Genomic DNA, 17,756 nt, shown 5'->3' on the forward strand with positions numbered 1-17,756 from the left:
CTCCAAATCCTAAGGATTTTGCCTCTGGGGAAGTCTGGCAGTACCATTTTAGCGGTTGTGGGGGCCAGCTTCAGGAAACATAGACTTCACAGCCCCAAGTCAAAAGCTGAGTTCAAGGGAGCCATGGCAATGCAAAGGCAATGGAGCATTCAGGGGAGGAGGTCAGAGGAGGCCCCAGAGAGGAACAAGAAACACTGATGCCCCCACCAGCCCAGCTGAGAGGTTGTGTCTGGGCCCAGAACCACCATCCTCTCCAGCAAGCACATCTTGAGTGGTGCTCCTGTTTTGGGGGCACTTCCTACGTTCCCACAGTACAGCCCAGGATGGGACCAGGCAGAGATTCCTGTCTCCATTGAACACAGGGCTCAGCCCGAGGCCAGAGAGCTGGTCTGGGATGTGTCAAGAGCAGAAGCCCATGCAACCAGTCCAGGCCCCATCTGTCCCCAACATGGTCAGCCTCCCTGGGCAAGCCACATTCTATCTGATCCTGGCTGACTCTGACACGACTCTGGAGGTACCCAGAGGGGGTTAGGAGAACTTCCTGAGCATAAGGTCAGAGACGGTGCCACCTCCTGGGACGTCAGGAGGCATCAGACTGGTCTCCCCTGGGTAGTGACAACTCTGCAGTCTGGAGCACTGGTGAATATTCCCCAAATCAAAGCCAACTTGAGCATGGGCACTTCAGGACCGCCATGCTTGAGGGAGGATGTGGCTGGAAAGAACACCTTTTGCAAGGAGGGAGGCAATATTGGTCAAGAACTCAGGCTGTGCCCTTGGGCAGACCTGGTTCAGATCTTGGCCTGAGCACCAACATGTCCTGGGGTGAGGGCCCTGGACTCAAGAGCTTCAGGCTTTTCCCTTGCAGAATGGATGTAATGAAGCCTCCTTGCTAATCAGGCAGGGCGAGGGTGGATGAAAATCTATAATGTGGGCCATGTACTGCACTAGTTCAGTCTCTGACCTTAACTCAGGAGAGCACAAAAGAGTGGGCCTTGAGTCAGATGGTCCTGGTTTGGAATCCTGACTCCACTGTGTACCTGCTGTTTGGCTGTGGGCTGGTCACTTCGCCAGACTGAGTGTTGGTTTTCCTGTCTTGAAATAGGGATGGGTGCATGTTTTCCTCTTGACAGAGTCCCTGGCACAGGGAAGCACTGATTGGATGTGAGCTGGTGGTGTCTGCCTCTGTCCTTAGCCTCGAACCTCACTCTGTAGCAAGCTACTCTTGCTTCTCCTGCCACAGGGGCACCAGTGACGCCTACACGCCAGCAGTCCTGGGGACTCCAAATCCAGCCAGGTAAAGGTGGTAGCAGGAGGATCCGGGCATCAGGGGGGAAGAGGGGAATGTGGGGAGAAGCAGGGGAACTCCCCCAATAGAAGGGAAAGTGAGCAGGTGGTCAGACAGACAGAAGAAATGGCAGAGAAGGCTTAACCCAGAGTGAGGTTCTGTGATTCTGGTCCAGGTGGACACCTCCTTGGTGCTTCCACTCCAGAGTCCTCCCTCTCCCAGACTAGACCTTAGAGTTCAACAGCCTCAGGACCAGAGGAGAAAAACACATGTTCATTCTTTCTTGACACAAACATCTGTTAAGCATCTATTTGGCCAATTCCCGGTCCCGGTACTGATGATACAAAGGTGAGGTGGGCACCATCCCTGCCCCCTGGGAGCTCATATTGCTGACAACACATGTTCATGTTGCCATCACCATGGCCATGGTTCATCATCAGCAACAAGGCCCCCAGGTCAGCTTCAATCACATCCCCTTCCCCCACTCCTTGTATCCTTGGCCAATCTGACTTTCAGCCAACCCAGCACTCATCTCTACTATGGCTTTGCCATCTCTTCTGGCATCATGGTAAGTATGCAGGAAAAAGATTCAAGGCCAGGCCCTGGGGACCACAGCTTCCTTCATCTTTCCCTCTGTCTTCACCCGGGGCCAGGCCTACATGCTGGTGTGATAGTTCTCCAGCCTCTCCCAGACCCTCCCATTTTCTCTGAAGGCCTCCTCCCTAATCAATTTCTCTCTACTGGGTTCAACTGCATCTCAGCATCTTTACCCAGGGGCATTTGGCAATCAGACCTGCGCCCTCAAGAGCTGATAAAGAAAAATTATAACATGTAAGGGGCCGCCAGTCAGAGAGGAGAACAGTTACACCTAGAGAAAGGGCGCCCATATCCTATAGGTTTCTGAATCAATCAGGATGGGATAGGTTATGCAACAGTAACAAAAGATTTCAAAAAGTTAAAAATCGATGGCTTAAAACAGCAAAGGCTTATTTCCTGCTCATGTGAGTCAATGGGTGGCTTTGCAGGTAGCTCTGTTTCCTGGGGTCCCTCCCAGACAGGCCAGGCTCTTCTGATAAGAGCCTCATGATCCCTGGCAGGGAAAGGGAATGTGACAAATGCTGCAATGGGTTTGAAAACTTCTGCCCAGAAGTCCTACATCACTTCCAATCTCGTTTCCTGGCTGCAGCATGTCACAGGGTCATGCCTGGGGAGTGCAGTTTGGCTTCCCACCAAGCAAAGGCCTTGACCCAAGAATCCTGTCCCCAGGCAAGCTTCCCCTCACCTGGGAAGGCAAATGAGAGAAGTTTGAGAGTGTGCTGCCTGAATCACCCACATCTCCCAGCTGAGGAAAAGACTTGGGAGAAGACTCAAACCCAAGAACAAATGAGACAGAATAGAGGCTACGAAATGAAGAGAGATGAAAAGAGAAAGACACAGTGGTGAGCAGCAGACCTTGATATGTGGATAAATTAAATCACAATGAATAAGGATAGACCTGTCTCAGACTGCACAGCAGAAGTGCTGAGTAAGGGCTCCTGAAATAGGAGGTCCAGACTGGAAGGGAAAATTCTGATGATAGGCTCTTCATAAAAGTCACAGCTCAGCAGCCTCTAGGAGGTGAGGGGAGGGGAAGTTAGACGTTTTCCAGAGTCTCATCCTTGAAGGGGAGGGGAGAGGAAGAAAATAAAAGAACTCTAGAAGTGTCACGTTTTTAGACCAAATAATAATAATTATGGAAGAAGTAGAACATCTTGTTGTGTGAAATAGTTGGCATGTTGTTTTCAGCTAATGGTAGAGAAATCTGTGCCTGGTTACATAAGATGGAAAAGGAGGTGGCTTTGAAAGCAATGGGAGGATATGGTAGGGACTTCCTAATTAACAAGGGGAAGAAATGGAAGGAAGAACAACTTAATCAGACCATCAAAAATGAGAGAAAGGGAAAGGACAAAAAAATGGCAAAAATCAACAAAAGAATATTGTAGGAATTACATTAATTAATTAAAGTTAATACTCTAAATGAAAAGAAGTGAATTCTCCCATTAGAATACAAACACTGTCATATCGGGTTCAACAAGCAAAATGAACAAAAAAAAGATAATAATAAGCCATGTATTAGAAATACACAGAAAACGGCCGGGTGTGGTGGCTCATGCCTGTAATCCCAGCCCTTTGGGAGGCCGAGGGAGTGGATTGCCCGAGGTCAAGAGTTTGAGACCAGTCTGGCCAACATGGTGAAACCCCGTCTCTACTAAAAATACAAAAAAATTAGTAGCTGGGTGTGGTGGTGTGCGCCTGTAATCCCAGCTACTCCAGACACTGAGGCAGGGGAATTGCTTGAACCAGGGAGGTGGAGGTTGCAGTGAGCCGAGATCAGACCACTGCACTCCAGCCTGGGGCAACACAGCGAGACTCTGTCTCCCAAAAAAAAAAAAAAAAAAAAAAATATATATATATATATATATATATAAAAATGTATATATATAATTTATATATGTGTGTGTGTGTGTGTGTGTGTATATATAAAATGAAGGAATATATAGCCATAAGCCTGTATGGGGAAAAAAAGAGGAACAAATATATAAAGCAAAAAATAGTAGGAAAGAAAAGAGAATTTGATAAAAATAAAATTATAATGAGAGATAACTGCATACTTCTATCAGACATGGACACAGAAATACTAGACAGGGAAGCAGCAGTGTGATGTATTGTATGCCTACTGATTGAATCATAGTTTGAACAAATCAGATTTAAAGAGGCCATTTGAGGAACAATTAGGGGAATGTGAACGTAAGTGGAGTTTTAGAATGCCATAGGACATTATTGTTCTTTTCTCATGTGCAGTAATGGTATCATGGTTATGGGGGGAAGCACCCTTTGTTATTAAAGGTGGATATGTAAGCATTTAGGAGTGAAAGTCCATGAAGACTATCATTTACTTTTAATACCCCAGTGAAAAACAATATAGCAATATACGCACAGTTATTGGATCTTTGCAATGTATATGGTGTTCATGATACTTGTTTCTCTGCTTTTCTGTACATTTAAAATTTTTTGAGAACAACCAGCTTCAAAGAATGACATCAGAATTGAAAAATGCAACAAACAGATGTGACCATCCATATGATATACAATGGACAGAATACTTTTATTTGTTTGTTTAGAGATGGGTCTCACTATGGTGTGTGGGCTGGTCTCAAACTCCTCGAACAGCTCCAGCGATTCTCCCACCTCGGCCTCCTGTATAGCTGGGACTATCGGTGCATGCCACACACTATACCTGGCTAAAAATCAGTATATGATAGAAACTAAAGAACATTTTACCAAATTCAAGGACACAAGAACAAAGTTTTGCACAGGCCATGTGCTTCTGGCCATATCCCATATAAGTAGAAATAAATAATTAAAAGGGAGCAAAACAAGAAAAATGCTTTACTTAAAAATTTAAAATATCCCTATATAATCCTTGGATTAGAGAGAAAATCAAAGAAAAAATTAAATACTATTTGGAAAACAAAGAAAAAGAGAAGCTTTCCTATTAAAAGATAGGGAATGGGCCGGGCGCGGTGGCTCAAGCCTGTAATCCCAGCACTTTGGAAGGCTGAGACAGGCAGATCACGAGGTCAGGAGATCGAGACCATCCTGGCTAACACAGTGAAACCCCGTCTCTACTAAAAAAATACAAAAAAACTAACCGGGTGAGGTGGCAGGCGCCTGTAGTCCCAGCTACTTGGGAGGCTGAGGCAGGAGAATGGCGTAAACCCGGGGGGCGGAACTTGCAGTGAGCCGAGATCCGGCCACTGCACTCCAGCCTGGGCCACAGAACGAGACTCCATCTCAAAGGGGGGGGGAAAAAAAAAGATAGGGAGTGAAGTTAAGACTGTTTAGAAACATCCAGCCTTAAATGTCTTTATTAGAAGGGGAAAAAGACTAAACATAACATTATTTTACTACCTGTCTCAAGAAAGGAAAAGAAACAATAAAAGAAACAAGAAAGAGGGAATTCACAAAGATAAGAACTGAAATTGATGAAACAGAAAATTAAAAAATAGTGTAAAGAATAAGTAAATGCAAAAGCTGGTTCTTTGAAATGGCCGATAAAATAGAAAAAAACTCTCATGAGTCCAGTTACAGAGAATGAAGAAAGAGACCGAAATTAGACAAGATTAGGAATAAGAATGCAGAGATAACCAATATAACTACAGATACAGGGGAGATAAAAAATAATTATGACAGAATATTATATGCAACTCTGTGATAACAAATTGAAACCTCAAGGAAATGGATGATTTTCTAGTAGAATTACCAAAATCAATTCAAGAAAAAAATGGAAAATTCTAATAGACCAATTATCATTTGGAGAAGGTGATGGGAGATCTGTCAGTGAAAGGCAGCAGAATCAGACAGGCTTACAGCTGAGTTGTACCTAATTTCTAAAGAACTAATCATTTCAATGTTGTTTAAACTATTTTGAGCCATAAAAAAAGAAGCAAAACTCCCTTATTCATTCCATGCATCTAGAATAACTTTAGTACGGGTAATATGCGATAATGGAAACCACACATGAATGGCACTTATAAGTTAAAAGTTTCTAAATAAAATACTACCAAACATTAATAGAATCCAGTAACATCTCAAAAAGATAATACACTACCCTGTGAGGTTTATTCTGGGAATGCACTGTGTGGTTGGGGACCCTTGGCCCTGGGGACACTGTAGGATATTGTCACCCCTCTTCTCCCAGCATCTTTTGGCATGACAGAGGCAAGTAGATGTTAGGCAATGGTTACTAGTGCATTGACGAGCTCAAATTAACAAGACTAGAGAGATCCAAGACATCCAATGGAGCCTTAATATCTTTTAGGAAATACCAAGATTTTATACGGAAATTTTACTGGGTTTATTTCCAAAGCAGGCTCTAAACAATGATATTGTTTCAGCATCTTTTATACATTCTATAAAACCAATTCCTTTCCCTTATGATTTGAAATACACTGTGGGAAAGGCTAAAGGAATTTTCCTGTGTTTGAAGTGAGCAGCACTGTGCACACTGCTATCCTGAGCATGAGATATACCTACTATCACTGAATTCTCTGTAGGGAGAAACTCTGTAGGGAGGCGATACTATGAACACTGAGGCTTGGAGAGGTGCAGTGACTTCCCAGGACATTCAAATGGCAAGGGCAGAGTCCAGATCTAAAGGGCATAGTCCAGATCTAAACCCAGATGAGACTGGATGTGACGTCCAAGCTTTCAATGACAGACATGGAAGCCCTACACGTCCTCTGGTGACTTCCTGGTTCATCGAAGAGTTCCAGTCCATTTATTCAAGGCCAGGCGGAATACAAGAGACACTGAATTAAGCATCAGGAGACCTGGATTCTATTTCATGCTCTGCCACCACCTTTTTGGGGGCCTGGGCCAAGACTTTTAAGACTTCTGCCCTTCTGCAACTGAGTTCCTTATAAGGCTTGTCTCCCAAGTGCTAGCTGCAGGTCGCTGTCCGTGGTGCTACAGGCGTTCCTGCCTGAGGGCTCCAGCTTCACTCACTTACAAAGGAGCAGGCTTGGGCGGCTGCCAGGAGCACACGGTGCTTAATCAGCAGGTTTGAAATGGCAAACTAAATTCTAAAGGTGGAAGGAAGGAAGAATTCTTTATTGGTTTGCTGGGTCAGTGCCAACGGATCTTAAAATTCTTTCTCTTTTTTCTTAACCAAAAGCCACGTCTTTGACAATTCTCATCACCTGAATTGAATATCTCACTTTTTGGACAGAGACCTAGAATTAAGTTTCCACTGTGCAGGTGAAGAAATGGAACATTTCCTAATTTCTAAAGCCCTTTGTTTGCTCCTCAAAAATCCCATTATTCTTTCCCCTAGAGGGAATCAGTGTGCTAAATTTCATGTTAATTACTTTTTGGTCTTTATCATTTGCTTGTGTGTGTTTCAACTTGTGTATATATCCTTCATAAATACATTGATTTACTTTTAAAACTGCACTTAATTGGACTCACACTGCATGTATTCTTCTATCCCCTGCTTTGTTCCTTCCACATTATGTGTTTGAGACGTATTCACGTTGTTGCATTTTGACCACTGTAGTATTATTCTATAGAATATGCCCTAGTGTATCCATTCTATTCTTAATATGACATATGAATTTTGTCATTTTTTCCTATTATTAGTAATTATGCTATAAACATTCTGGAACATATATTATGTTGAACAAGACTTTGGGTTTCATTAAGGTATGTACCTGGTAGTGGAATTGTTGGGTTCTAGCCTGTGACTAGCTCAACTTTACTAGAAGTGGTAGGGACTTAAGGTGTTCACTATATCCCATTATCTCCTACTCCTATGGGAGATAGGACCCATTTGCAGTCAGTTGGAGTCATGAAACTTGCTCTGCCCCATGGATTCTGAAGATAAGTCACATATCCTTGCCAGGTTGAATATTCTTAGTACAGTGTCAGATCCTCCTCATATTACTCCGCTTGTGACTTGTGTTTCCATTGTTTGTGGTAAATTTTGATGAACAAACGTTCTTAACTTTCATATAGTTGTATTTATCATTTGTATGGCTTGCACTTTTTGTGTCTTATTTAGAACATCCATTCACTATGCCAAGATAATAAAGATATCTATAATGTCTTCTATATGCTTGATAACTTTGCCTTTCATATTTACATATTTACCTAGAAAGCATTTTTTATATGGTGTGTAGTAGGGTCCAACATCTCTTTTTCCCTATGGTTACTCATTTTCCCAGCACTGTGTAAGGAACTGCCCCTCATTTCTCCACTGGCATGTGATAGTGATATGTCATGCATTGAGTCTTCACATATGCATGGGTCCATTTCTGGGCTCTCCACTGGTCCATTTGTCTATTCCACACTGTCTAATTGCTTTAGCATAAAAATACATTTTGATTTATTCTTCAGGAGTAGGTTGGCTATTGTTGGACCTTTGCATTTCTATATAAATTTTAGAATCAGCTTGCCAAATTCCACCAAAAAAAGTCAAGATTTTTATTGGTGTTGCATTGAATCTGTAGATCAATGTAGCAAGAATTTATATCTTTATGAGGAGTCTTCCAACTCATTTATTTAGATCTTCTTTAATGTCCTACAATAAATTTTTATAACTTTCTCCATAAAGGTGTTGGATATTAAAGAAATATTTATTCTTGGTTTCTGTATTAGTTTCCTATTGAGGTTGTAACAAATTACCACAAACTTAGTGGCTTAAAACAACACAAATTCGTTATATTACAGTCCTGGAAGGATGAAGTCTGAAATGAGTCTCACCGGGCAGAAATAAAGGTGTCAGTAGGTCTGCATTCCTTATGGAGTTTCTAGAGAACATATTTCCTTGCCTTTTCCAGCTTCTGAAGTTTGAGGCATTCCTTAGCTCTTGACCCCTTCCTCCATCCTTAAAGCCAACAACATTGAGCTAAGTTCTCTTGCTGCCATCCCTCTGGCTCTCCTTTGCCTCCTTCTTTCCCTTTTAAGAATTCTCATGATTACATTACATCTACCTTCATAATCTCGCTATCTTAAGACCAGATGATTAGCAAGCTTAATTTTATCTGTACTAATTATTCTTCTTTGCCATGTAACTCAGTATATCATAAGTTTTGGGAATTAGGATGTAGACATCTTTCAGATGCTGTTATTCTTCCTACCATGGGTTCTTTATATTTTTTGTAGTTCTAAGAATAACGTTTATAATTGTATTTTCTAGATGTTTCTTGCTATGGTGCAGTAATGTTGTAGATTTTTGTATATCGATTTTGTATACAACAACCTTGCTGACTACAATTCTAGTAAATCTAAAGATTCTTTAGTTTTTGTTATTGATGATATAATGTACACGAGTTTTGTTTCTTGCTTTTTAGATTTTATGCCTTTATGTGTGATTCTCTTTGCTTTTCTATGCTAGTATGGACCCCTTACACAATGTTGACTAAAGTGAAGATAATGAGCATCCTTGTCTTATTCCTGCTTCAATAATGAGAATAAGGCTTGCTGTATGTAGTTTTTATAGGTAGTCTTTTATCAGGTTAAGGGAATTATCTTCTAGACCTAGCTTGCTAAGAGTTCTTTTTGGGCTTGGGGAGTTTTTAACACTGAAATAATGTTGATTTTTATCAAAAGCTTTTGATATGATCATTAAAGGATGATCATATGATTTTTGTAATTTGTTAGTGGGGTGAATTCACTAATGCTTTTTTAATGTGAAACCAACCTTGCATTCTCTGAATGAAGACACCTTGATCATGACACACTTTTTCACACATCATTGAATCTGTTAACATTTAGAAGTTTTGCATTTTAAATGATGCCTGATTTAGCCTGAAATTTCCTTTCTCATGTTCATTTGTCAGATTTTGGTATTAAGATTATACTAACCTTATAACAACATTTGAGTGTTTACTTTTTCCACATTTAGCACATTTAGAAATATTTTGTATATCATGACAATTTTTTGTTCCTTAAATGTTTATTAGATTAAAAACCATCTGGGCCTACAGTTTTCTTCTTGGAAAGACTTTTACCTTGATTTGATTTCTTTACTGGCTTTAGGATTATGCAGTCTATTATCATAAATTTTATTACATTTTTCTAGAAAATTTATATTTGTTTTCAAGTTTATTGATATAAAGTTCTTCATCATTTCCTCTTATGTTTATAATATCCTTGTATCATTGTCTGCAATATCTGATGTCCCTTTTATTTGTAATGCGGTTATTTGTGCCTTTTCTTTTGTCCTTATTAATCTAGTCAGAGTTTTCTCCATTTTATCAGCTTTTTCAATAAACAAACTTTGGCTTTTTTCTATTGTGTGCATCTTTTCTATTTTATTAATTTATGATCTTATCTTTATTATATCCTTCTCTTTTCTTTGATCTACTGCCATCATTTTCAGTTCCTGGGGATGGTGCTTAGCTCATTAACTTTCACACTTTCCTCTTTTGATTACAAGCATTTGAGTTTATAAATTCTCCCTCTAAATACTGACTTATCTGAAGCACTCGTTTTGACATATACTTTTATTATTGTCCATTTTCAATATTTCCTACTTTCCATGGTGGTTTCTTATTTCAACTATGAGTTACCTAGAAGTGTTACCTAATTTCCAAATACATGAGACTTTTATAATTATAAAAAATTAAAGTGATAAACAACAAAAAGGTGATCAATTTCTAACCGAATCATATTGGGTTCAGATAATGTGATCTACGTAACAGTCCTTCCACTACATATTGGGCCATAAAACAAATAATAACATATTTGCTTGATGAAAATGTCTCTGTACAGCTGTTGAGTGAAATACTCTATATATGTCCATTAAGTCAAATTTATTAGACTTTTCAAATCTTCTATACCCTTAATAATTTTTGTCTTCTTAATCTTTCATTTTCTGAGAGAGCTGTGTTAAAATCTTCCACTGTAATTATTGGTTTGTCTATTTCTCCTTATAGTTCTGTCAGGTTTTGCTTTATGTATTTGACACTGTATTATTACTTGCATACAAATTTGGAGTTATTATAGCTTCCTGGTGAATTACTACTCTTATCATCATGATATTATTGTCTTTATTTCTAGAAGTAATTTTGTTTTTTGTGCCTTATAATTTCTTTTCATTAGGACTTTTCTGGTACATATTTTCTTGCCATTTTATTTCAACCTTCTGTATCCTTATGTTTTAATGTATATTGTAAACATCATAAACCTGATCTTGTGGGTTTTGTCATCTTTCATCTAACAGATTTAGTATATTTTCGTTTATTGTAGGTACTTATTTCCATAACTTATAATCACTTTTTAGCTGTTACGTAACTTCTCTGTGCCTCATTTTTCTCCACTGTAATACAGGGATAATAACAATATCTACTTTAAAGATTTTTGGCTGGGAGTCATGGCTCACACCTATAATCCCAGCACTTTGGGAGGCCAAGGCAGATGGTTCACCTGAGGTCAGGAGTTCAAGACCAGTCTGGACAACATGGTGAAACCCCGTCTCTATTTAAAAAAATAAAAAAAAATTAGCTGCGCATGGTGGCGGGCACCTGTAATCCCAGCTGCTTAGGAGGATGAGGCAGGAGAATCGCTTGGACCTGGGAGACAGAGGTTGCAGTGACCTGAGATTGTGCCACTGCACTCCAGTCTGGGCAACAGAGTGAGATTCCATCTCAAAAAAAAAAAAAAAAAAAAAAAAAAAAAGACTTTGTAAGTAAGCTTATCTATATGTATCTCCTAAGAAAGGAATAGAGACTTCCTTATAAGCATACTTTAGTTTATATTTTATAGCATATACATAAAGGTTATATATATATAATCTTAGAAGAATGCCCAACACATATGGCTATATTAAGTGTAAGCATCACTATTGGTATTACTGATACCATTAGGGTTGTGGTTTTATTTGCTCTACCATTTGTATTTCTTTCTGTAGTTTTTCTTCTTTCTTGACTTCTTTCAGACTGATTAGTTTTCCTTATTCCAGTTTTGGGGTTCACAAATTTAGAAGTTATTCATGCTATTTTTCATCTTCTTGATAGTTACCCCAGAAATGGAAACTTGGAAACCTTTTTTTTGAGAGGTTATCGTTCTGTCCCCCAGGCTGGAGTATAGTGGTACAATCATGGCTCACTGTAGCCTCAAACTTCCAGGTTCAAGTGACCCTCCAATCTTAGCCCTCTGAGTAACTGGGACTACAGGCATGAGCCACCACTTCTAATTTTTAAATTTTTTGTAGAGATGGGGTCTTGCTATGTTGCCCAAGCTGGTCTTGAACTCCTGGGCTCAAGTGATCTTCCCACCTCAGCCTCCCAAAGTCCTGGAATTGCGGGCATGAAACATGATGCCTGGCTGAAACTTTCATAAATAAAGCACCAAAGTCCAAGTCTAAGTGAATCAATATCTTTACCCTCCTCCTAAATCTTTGAAATTGAAATTAAAGGACCTCATCACACTTTAATTCCAATAATCCCCTCACCAACATTTATGTGCTATTTTGCTATATACGTTAATTCTATTATGCTGTAACTCAACAGTTCACATTATTACACGTACCGTAAACGTTTGTTTAGATTTACTGACATATGTATCACTGAATTTGTTCTTCCTTCCTTCTTGCATCTCTGACATTCCATCTGGTATCAATTTCCTTCTACTTGTATTTCAAATTCCCTTTAATGAGGTTTTGGTGGTGGAAAACTCTGCTTTTGTTTATAATACAATGTCATTATTTTTACTCATTGGGAAGTATTTTTGTTGCTCAGCACGTCTGGGTATTATTTCACTAACTCCTGGACCCCATTGTTGTTGGTGAGAAGTCAGCTGTTAATCAATTGCCACTCTTTGGAAAGTAATTTGTCTTGTCTTTCTCTTTTAAAAATCATCCCTTTGCATCTGGTCTCCTGAAATTGTATTATGATATGTCAACTGTGTATTTTAACTGTTATCCTACTAGGAATTTCTTGGACTTCGTGAATCTGTGGATTTTTATCCTTATGAGTTTTGAGGAGTTCTCAGTCATTATTTCTTCAATACTGCATTTTCTCCATTTTCTTTATCTTTTCCTCCAGAAACTCCAAGTAGATATATTTGAGTTTCTCACTTTGTCCTCCGTGTTTCCTTAAGTTTCTTTCATATTTTCTGGTTTCTGTTTTTAATAACATCTTCAATTCTACCTTTCATTCACTAGTTCTGTCTGGAACTGAGTTTAATCTGCTCTTCAAGTTATTCATTCAATATTTCACTTCAATTCTATTTTTCAGTTGCAGAAGTTCTGCTTGATTCTCTTATATTCTAGCTCTTTACCCATTTTAGTCTTCTTTTTCATTTCTTGTAACACGTTAAGCATAGTCATTTTATAGTCTATGTCTGATAAGTCCAGTATCTGATTCTTTTTCAACCCTGCATTTGCTGATTTTGTCTCTCCTAGCTCTCACTCATGATGCATTGCTTCCTTGTGTATTTCATGACTTTCTTTGTTTTTAAACTCTAAAATAATCATTTTCCTTATAGAAACTCTTGCAGGTTTTTGGATAAAAATGAATTCCTCCAAAAATGATGTGTTTCTTTGTCTGGTACCTGTATGATGGAGTGCAGTCTGTCTTTGAAATTAATTAACACTTAAGGTTTGGAAGAGGCAGTTAGGGAGTGTAATTTGGGACTGCAAATTCATGGGAGGGTCAATTTGGAATCAAACGGTCAAGACAGGGAAGTGTTACATCTACTCTCCTAGTAGGGTGGGAAGAGGATTATTTTTAGTTCATCCTTTACTAAAGGTGTAATCTTTGGGCTCTCGAATTGATGGGAAGCAGTCACCTGTTCGATTCCCCAGCCAGTGGGCCCTGGGCTTTGTCATCTTTCCTCCAGTTTTGGAAGGCTGAAGAAATTGATACTCTGGCTTTGGCAAAATCCCTCAAAGTGGAAGTTGGCATCAGTGCACAGCTTACCTCTCAGGACACAGGTACTGAGCTGAGTATTTCTGACTCTCCTGCCAGGTCATGGATGCACTTACAAATGTGTTTTCAGTTGTTTTCAGTGAGAGGCTTAGCCTAGATTTCTAGTCTAGATCTCTAGTCCTTCATGTTGAAACCCTTTTTTGATTAAAATTTATTGTGTCTTAAGACATTGCTTGAGGTCCCAAGAGCCATATGGTCACATACATCTCACTCTCTCTTCCCTGCTTACTGGGATCAGAAATACCTCTTCACAAGTCATCATTGACAATTTCTTGGCTGGCAGGCTCAGAATCCCCAAATGATGCTTACATGTTTTGAAACCATCTACAGGTCCGGACTTTGCTCTATTGACAAAGAGCTCACTCCATCAGCATTCCCTGTCCCATTTTAGCATTTGTGTTAGAAAGTTCTTCCTTAGATGCTTCATGTTACCTAATACAGTAAGCCATGCAGGGGAGTAATGGAGCATAGCAATGTGGCCTGTTAAGGGTCCTAGGAGAAGAATGGAATTTCAGGCACATGGCACAGGATATTTCAGGCACAGGACATGTGGATGGAATTAAAAAGAACAGCAATGGGAAGGCTAAGAGAAGGGGCCCAGTATTTATTGAGAAGTTGCTATCACGTGCTAAAAAATCTAGGAGATTAAATCAAACAAACTGGTATGAAAGTGCCCATGAAATAAGTATTTGTATATCTATTTATTCAGATGAAAAAAATCAAGGCTTAATTTAAGTAACTTTTCCAAGGTCAAGGAATTGGCAAGTGGCTGAGCTGGAATTCAGCATCTCAGACATCTTCCTTTGAATCCTTGCCTTCCTTGTGAATTTCAGATGACAAGCATGACGGTTGCATGATTATGGGGTCACTGCAGGCCTGTCCTGCCCTGAGGGACCAAGGATCAGAAGGGCAAAACCAACCCGCTCAGCTAGTGAAGTGAAATGGACATGGTCTATTCCTGGTTTACCCTCCGCTGGCCTTCAGGAGGTTTCTGAATGCACCAGGGTCCTAGAGAAGCAGCAACCGCTGGACTGTATTGCCAGGTAGCCAGCAGCATGGGGCCCTGGAAGAGGCTGGAGGATACTGTGCTGTCACTGAGACACCTGCCTCAGGTCCTCCATCTCAGCCATTGCCCACGAACACAGCTCCACAGCCAGAATGACCCAGCCACAGAAATGCCAGCAAAAAACACCCTGGCTCCCCACATCCCATGGTAAAGCTCCAAATGCTTGGAGCACACACAAGACCTGACTCCAGGTCACCTTCTCTACTGGGACAGAAAGGGTGCCCTGGGGCTGGGGAAGGGCCTGGGGCTGGCACAGTCAGGCTGTATTTGGGTCATTTTCCAGGAGGTCTGGGTTATTTCTAACACTCTCTCCTCCAAGAAGACAACTTTGCCTCCTGCCCCTTGACATTCTTTCTTCTTGTGGCATCCAGCATTTTCTCTGGTAACTGTTGTGGGTATTTTTTGTATTTGGGGAAACTAAAAAATATAGAAAACTGCAAAAAAGAATTACAGTCACCAATATGCTTGCCACTCAGAATCAGACCTAGCAGAGTTTTCCATATTGGCTTTTCTAGGCTTCTATATGCATCTATATCTAATCTGGATCTATGGCTGGATCTATGTCTGTAGCATGTGTGTACCTGTATCTTCATCTCTTGTGCTTTTGAAGGGAAAGTACGTTACTCAAGTCCCCGGTGACCAGCACCCTCACTGTGACATCAGATGAGATGTCAATTGCAACCCCAGTTGAGGTCACTCTTCTACAGGGGATGTGTATCCTTTCTACCTTTAAACATGTTGTTATAGACACGTTCGGAGGCATATAAAATTTATAATTTGGGGGGCACACTGTCTACACAAGTGGGGTTGCGCTGCGCCCATCATCCTGCAAAGTGTTGTTTCATTCAATGGCATAGTTTTGGGCTCTGTTGAGGTTGACACACATGGATGCTGTTTGTTCCATTCAGAAACAGCCCAAGTGTCCAGGCCCTCAACTACACTGATGCGTCCTGAAGGGAAGGGCTGAAGAGACCGCCCTGGGGTCCCCACCCACTACTGCAGCCAGACCTTCTGGGGCTGCCTTCCCTGGGGAGCCTCGAGCAGATGCTGAATGAGCTCCAGGGACTGAGGGCCACTGGACAGCTGCCCCCACATGCCCCCAGCCCACACCACATCACAGAGTGCTCCCACCATACACAGAGTGCTCCCATCATTCACAGAGTGCTCCCACCATTCACAGAGTGCTCCCATCATTCACTGGGCAACAACAGGAGGACATAGATGGAAGAAAAACCTGCTCCTCAGGACGGAGGCCACAGGGTGACCCTGCTCCCAGCGAGGGAGGTTTGGGCCTGGGGCTTCAGGTCCTCCGGAAGCTCCCTCAGCCCTGCAGGCCTCCTGATGCCAACACGACTCTGCCGCATAGGGGGCCAGGGCAGCCACTTCCTGGCTCTGCCTGTTTGGCCAAGTGGCCTTGAGGAAGCCTTGCTCTCTGTCCCCAACACTCCATGGGACTTTCAGTGCCCAGTGGATGCCTGACAAGCCTGACATCTGCTGGGGACCAAGGGCTGTTTATCCTTCCCGGGAACTGGAGAGCCAAGGGTCAACACAGCCAGGAGCCTGCCCCCAGGCCAGGACTCTTGTGGGTGGTGTAGACACCCCCCAGCTCTGGCCCTCAAGGGAGATGTGAGCCGTGTGCTTTCTCTCTCCTGTTCTCCCTGAGGAACGCAGGGCCAGCTGCCCACTGTGGCGGCAGCTCGGGCCCAGTCACACTCCTTCACGGGTGATCTCCCTCCCCTGAGGGGCTCCCCTCCACCTCCCAGACAAGCTGCTGGTGCCCAGATTCCTGTCTCAGGGTTTGCTTATGCAGGATCTCGAACTCAGAACCCGTCCCTTCCTGGGTCCGGCTTCTGCTGGGAAGCCAGCCACCTGAGGTGGGGGCTGACGGGCTGGGTGGGGGCCCTGGACTGCACTGGGCCAGCAGATGCAGGGAGGCAGGCAGGAGGAGGAGGCAGGCCATTTATTGAAGAACTGCTCACAGACATGGACACACATAGCCACGGTACCCAGATACCACCCTGGGGCCAGGGAGCACCCAGAAACAGCCCTGGGCTGGCAGCCCAGGCCTGGACATTTGCCCACCATGGGTGGAAGGCCTCTCTTGGTGTCAACCATCCATGACCACCTACGGCACCATCTCTCCTGCCAAGTTGCCCATGGGGGTCTCCAGGAAGAAAACCAGCCTTGGGGGATTCCAAGGCCCAGGGAGGGAGGGAAGCTGCCCACGCCCTCAGGCTGTGCCTAGCCTCATGCTCACCGTTTCTTTCTATGGCCAAAGGGAAGTGGCTGGATGAGGGAGGTCCCTCTGCTGGGGTGAGCAGCACAGCAAGGCTGGGGCCCCAGGTCACATAAACGGATGCAGGGATCCTGGGACCTGGGCTGAATGGGCACCCACTCTGGGGTTTCCTCTGCTCCGGCCTGTGTATAGTGCAGGGAACAGTGTGGGAAGGGGTGTGGCACGGGGTGGGGCTGCCATGTCTGGGGGCTTCTGCGTAGCCCAGCAAAGATGCTACAGGAGGAATGGGAGGAGAGGGTTGGGTGGGGGTTGGGGAAGGAGGGGGAGACAGGGCTGCAGTGAAGGCCTTGCTCATCGCAGGGGGTGTGGGAGGCCAGGCTGGGTCACCTCTGGCCCTGCAGAAACAGGGACGGAAGTGGGCGGGCTCAGGCCTGCGCCTCCAGGGCGCGCACGTGCACGCTGGGCAGACAGAACCAAGAGGGTGGCAGCTCCTTGCTGGTGCTGTCCTCGTGGAAGCGGATGTGGAGGAAGAAGTCGCCCGTGTAGAGGAAGAGGAGGGCCCCGAGGCAGGCCGACTGGCCAGATGGCTGTACCTGAGCAGGGAGGAGAAAGACGCGTCAGTCTGGTCAGCAGCATGGGCCACCCAAAGCCGCCAGGAATCTCAGGAACCTGCCTGGACATAGGTGCTATGGGGGA

At 42.8% G+C, this 17,756-nt stretch overlaps 1 protein-coding gene across 2 annotated transcripts in view; it reads right to left on the reverse strand.

The window, feature by feature from the left end:
• Positions 1 to 16,769: 16,769 nt before the first annotated feature.
• Positions 16,770 to 17,756, reverse strand: part of TRAPPC9 (trafficking protein particle complex subunit 9) — a 726,907-nt gene continuing 725,920 nt past the window's right edge. For both annotated transcript variants that reach the window (XM_045399285.2, XM_065519669.1), the window contains one exon: positions 16,770 to 17,653. In XM_045399285.2, the coding sequence (XP_045255220.1) occupies positions 17,486 to 17,653 (168 nt within the window). In that variant the 3' untranslated portion in view covers positions 16,770 to 17,485. The remainder of the gene's footprint in view (positions 17,654 to 17,756) is intronic.

This window comes from Macaca fascicularis, chromosome 8 (assembly GCF_037993035.2).
Source record: "Macaca fascicularis isolate 582-1 chromosome 8, T2T-MFA8v1.1".
NCBI classification, from domain to species: domain Eukaryota; kingdom Metazoa; phylum Chordata; class Mammalia; order Primates; family Cercopithecidae; genus Macaca; species Macaca fascicularis.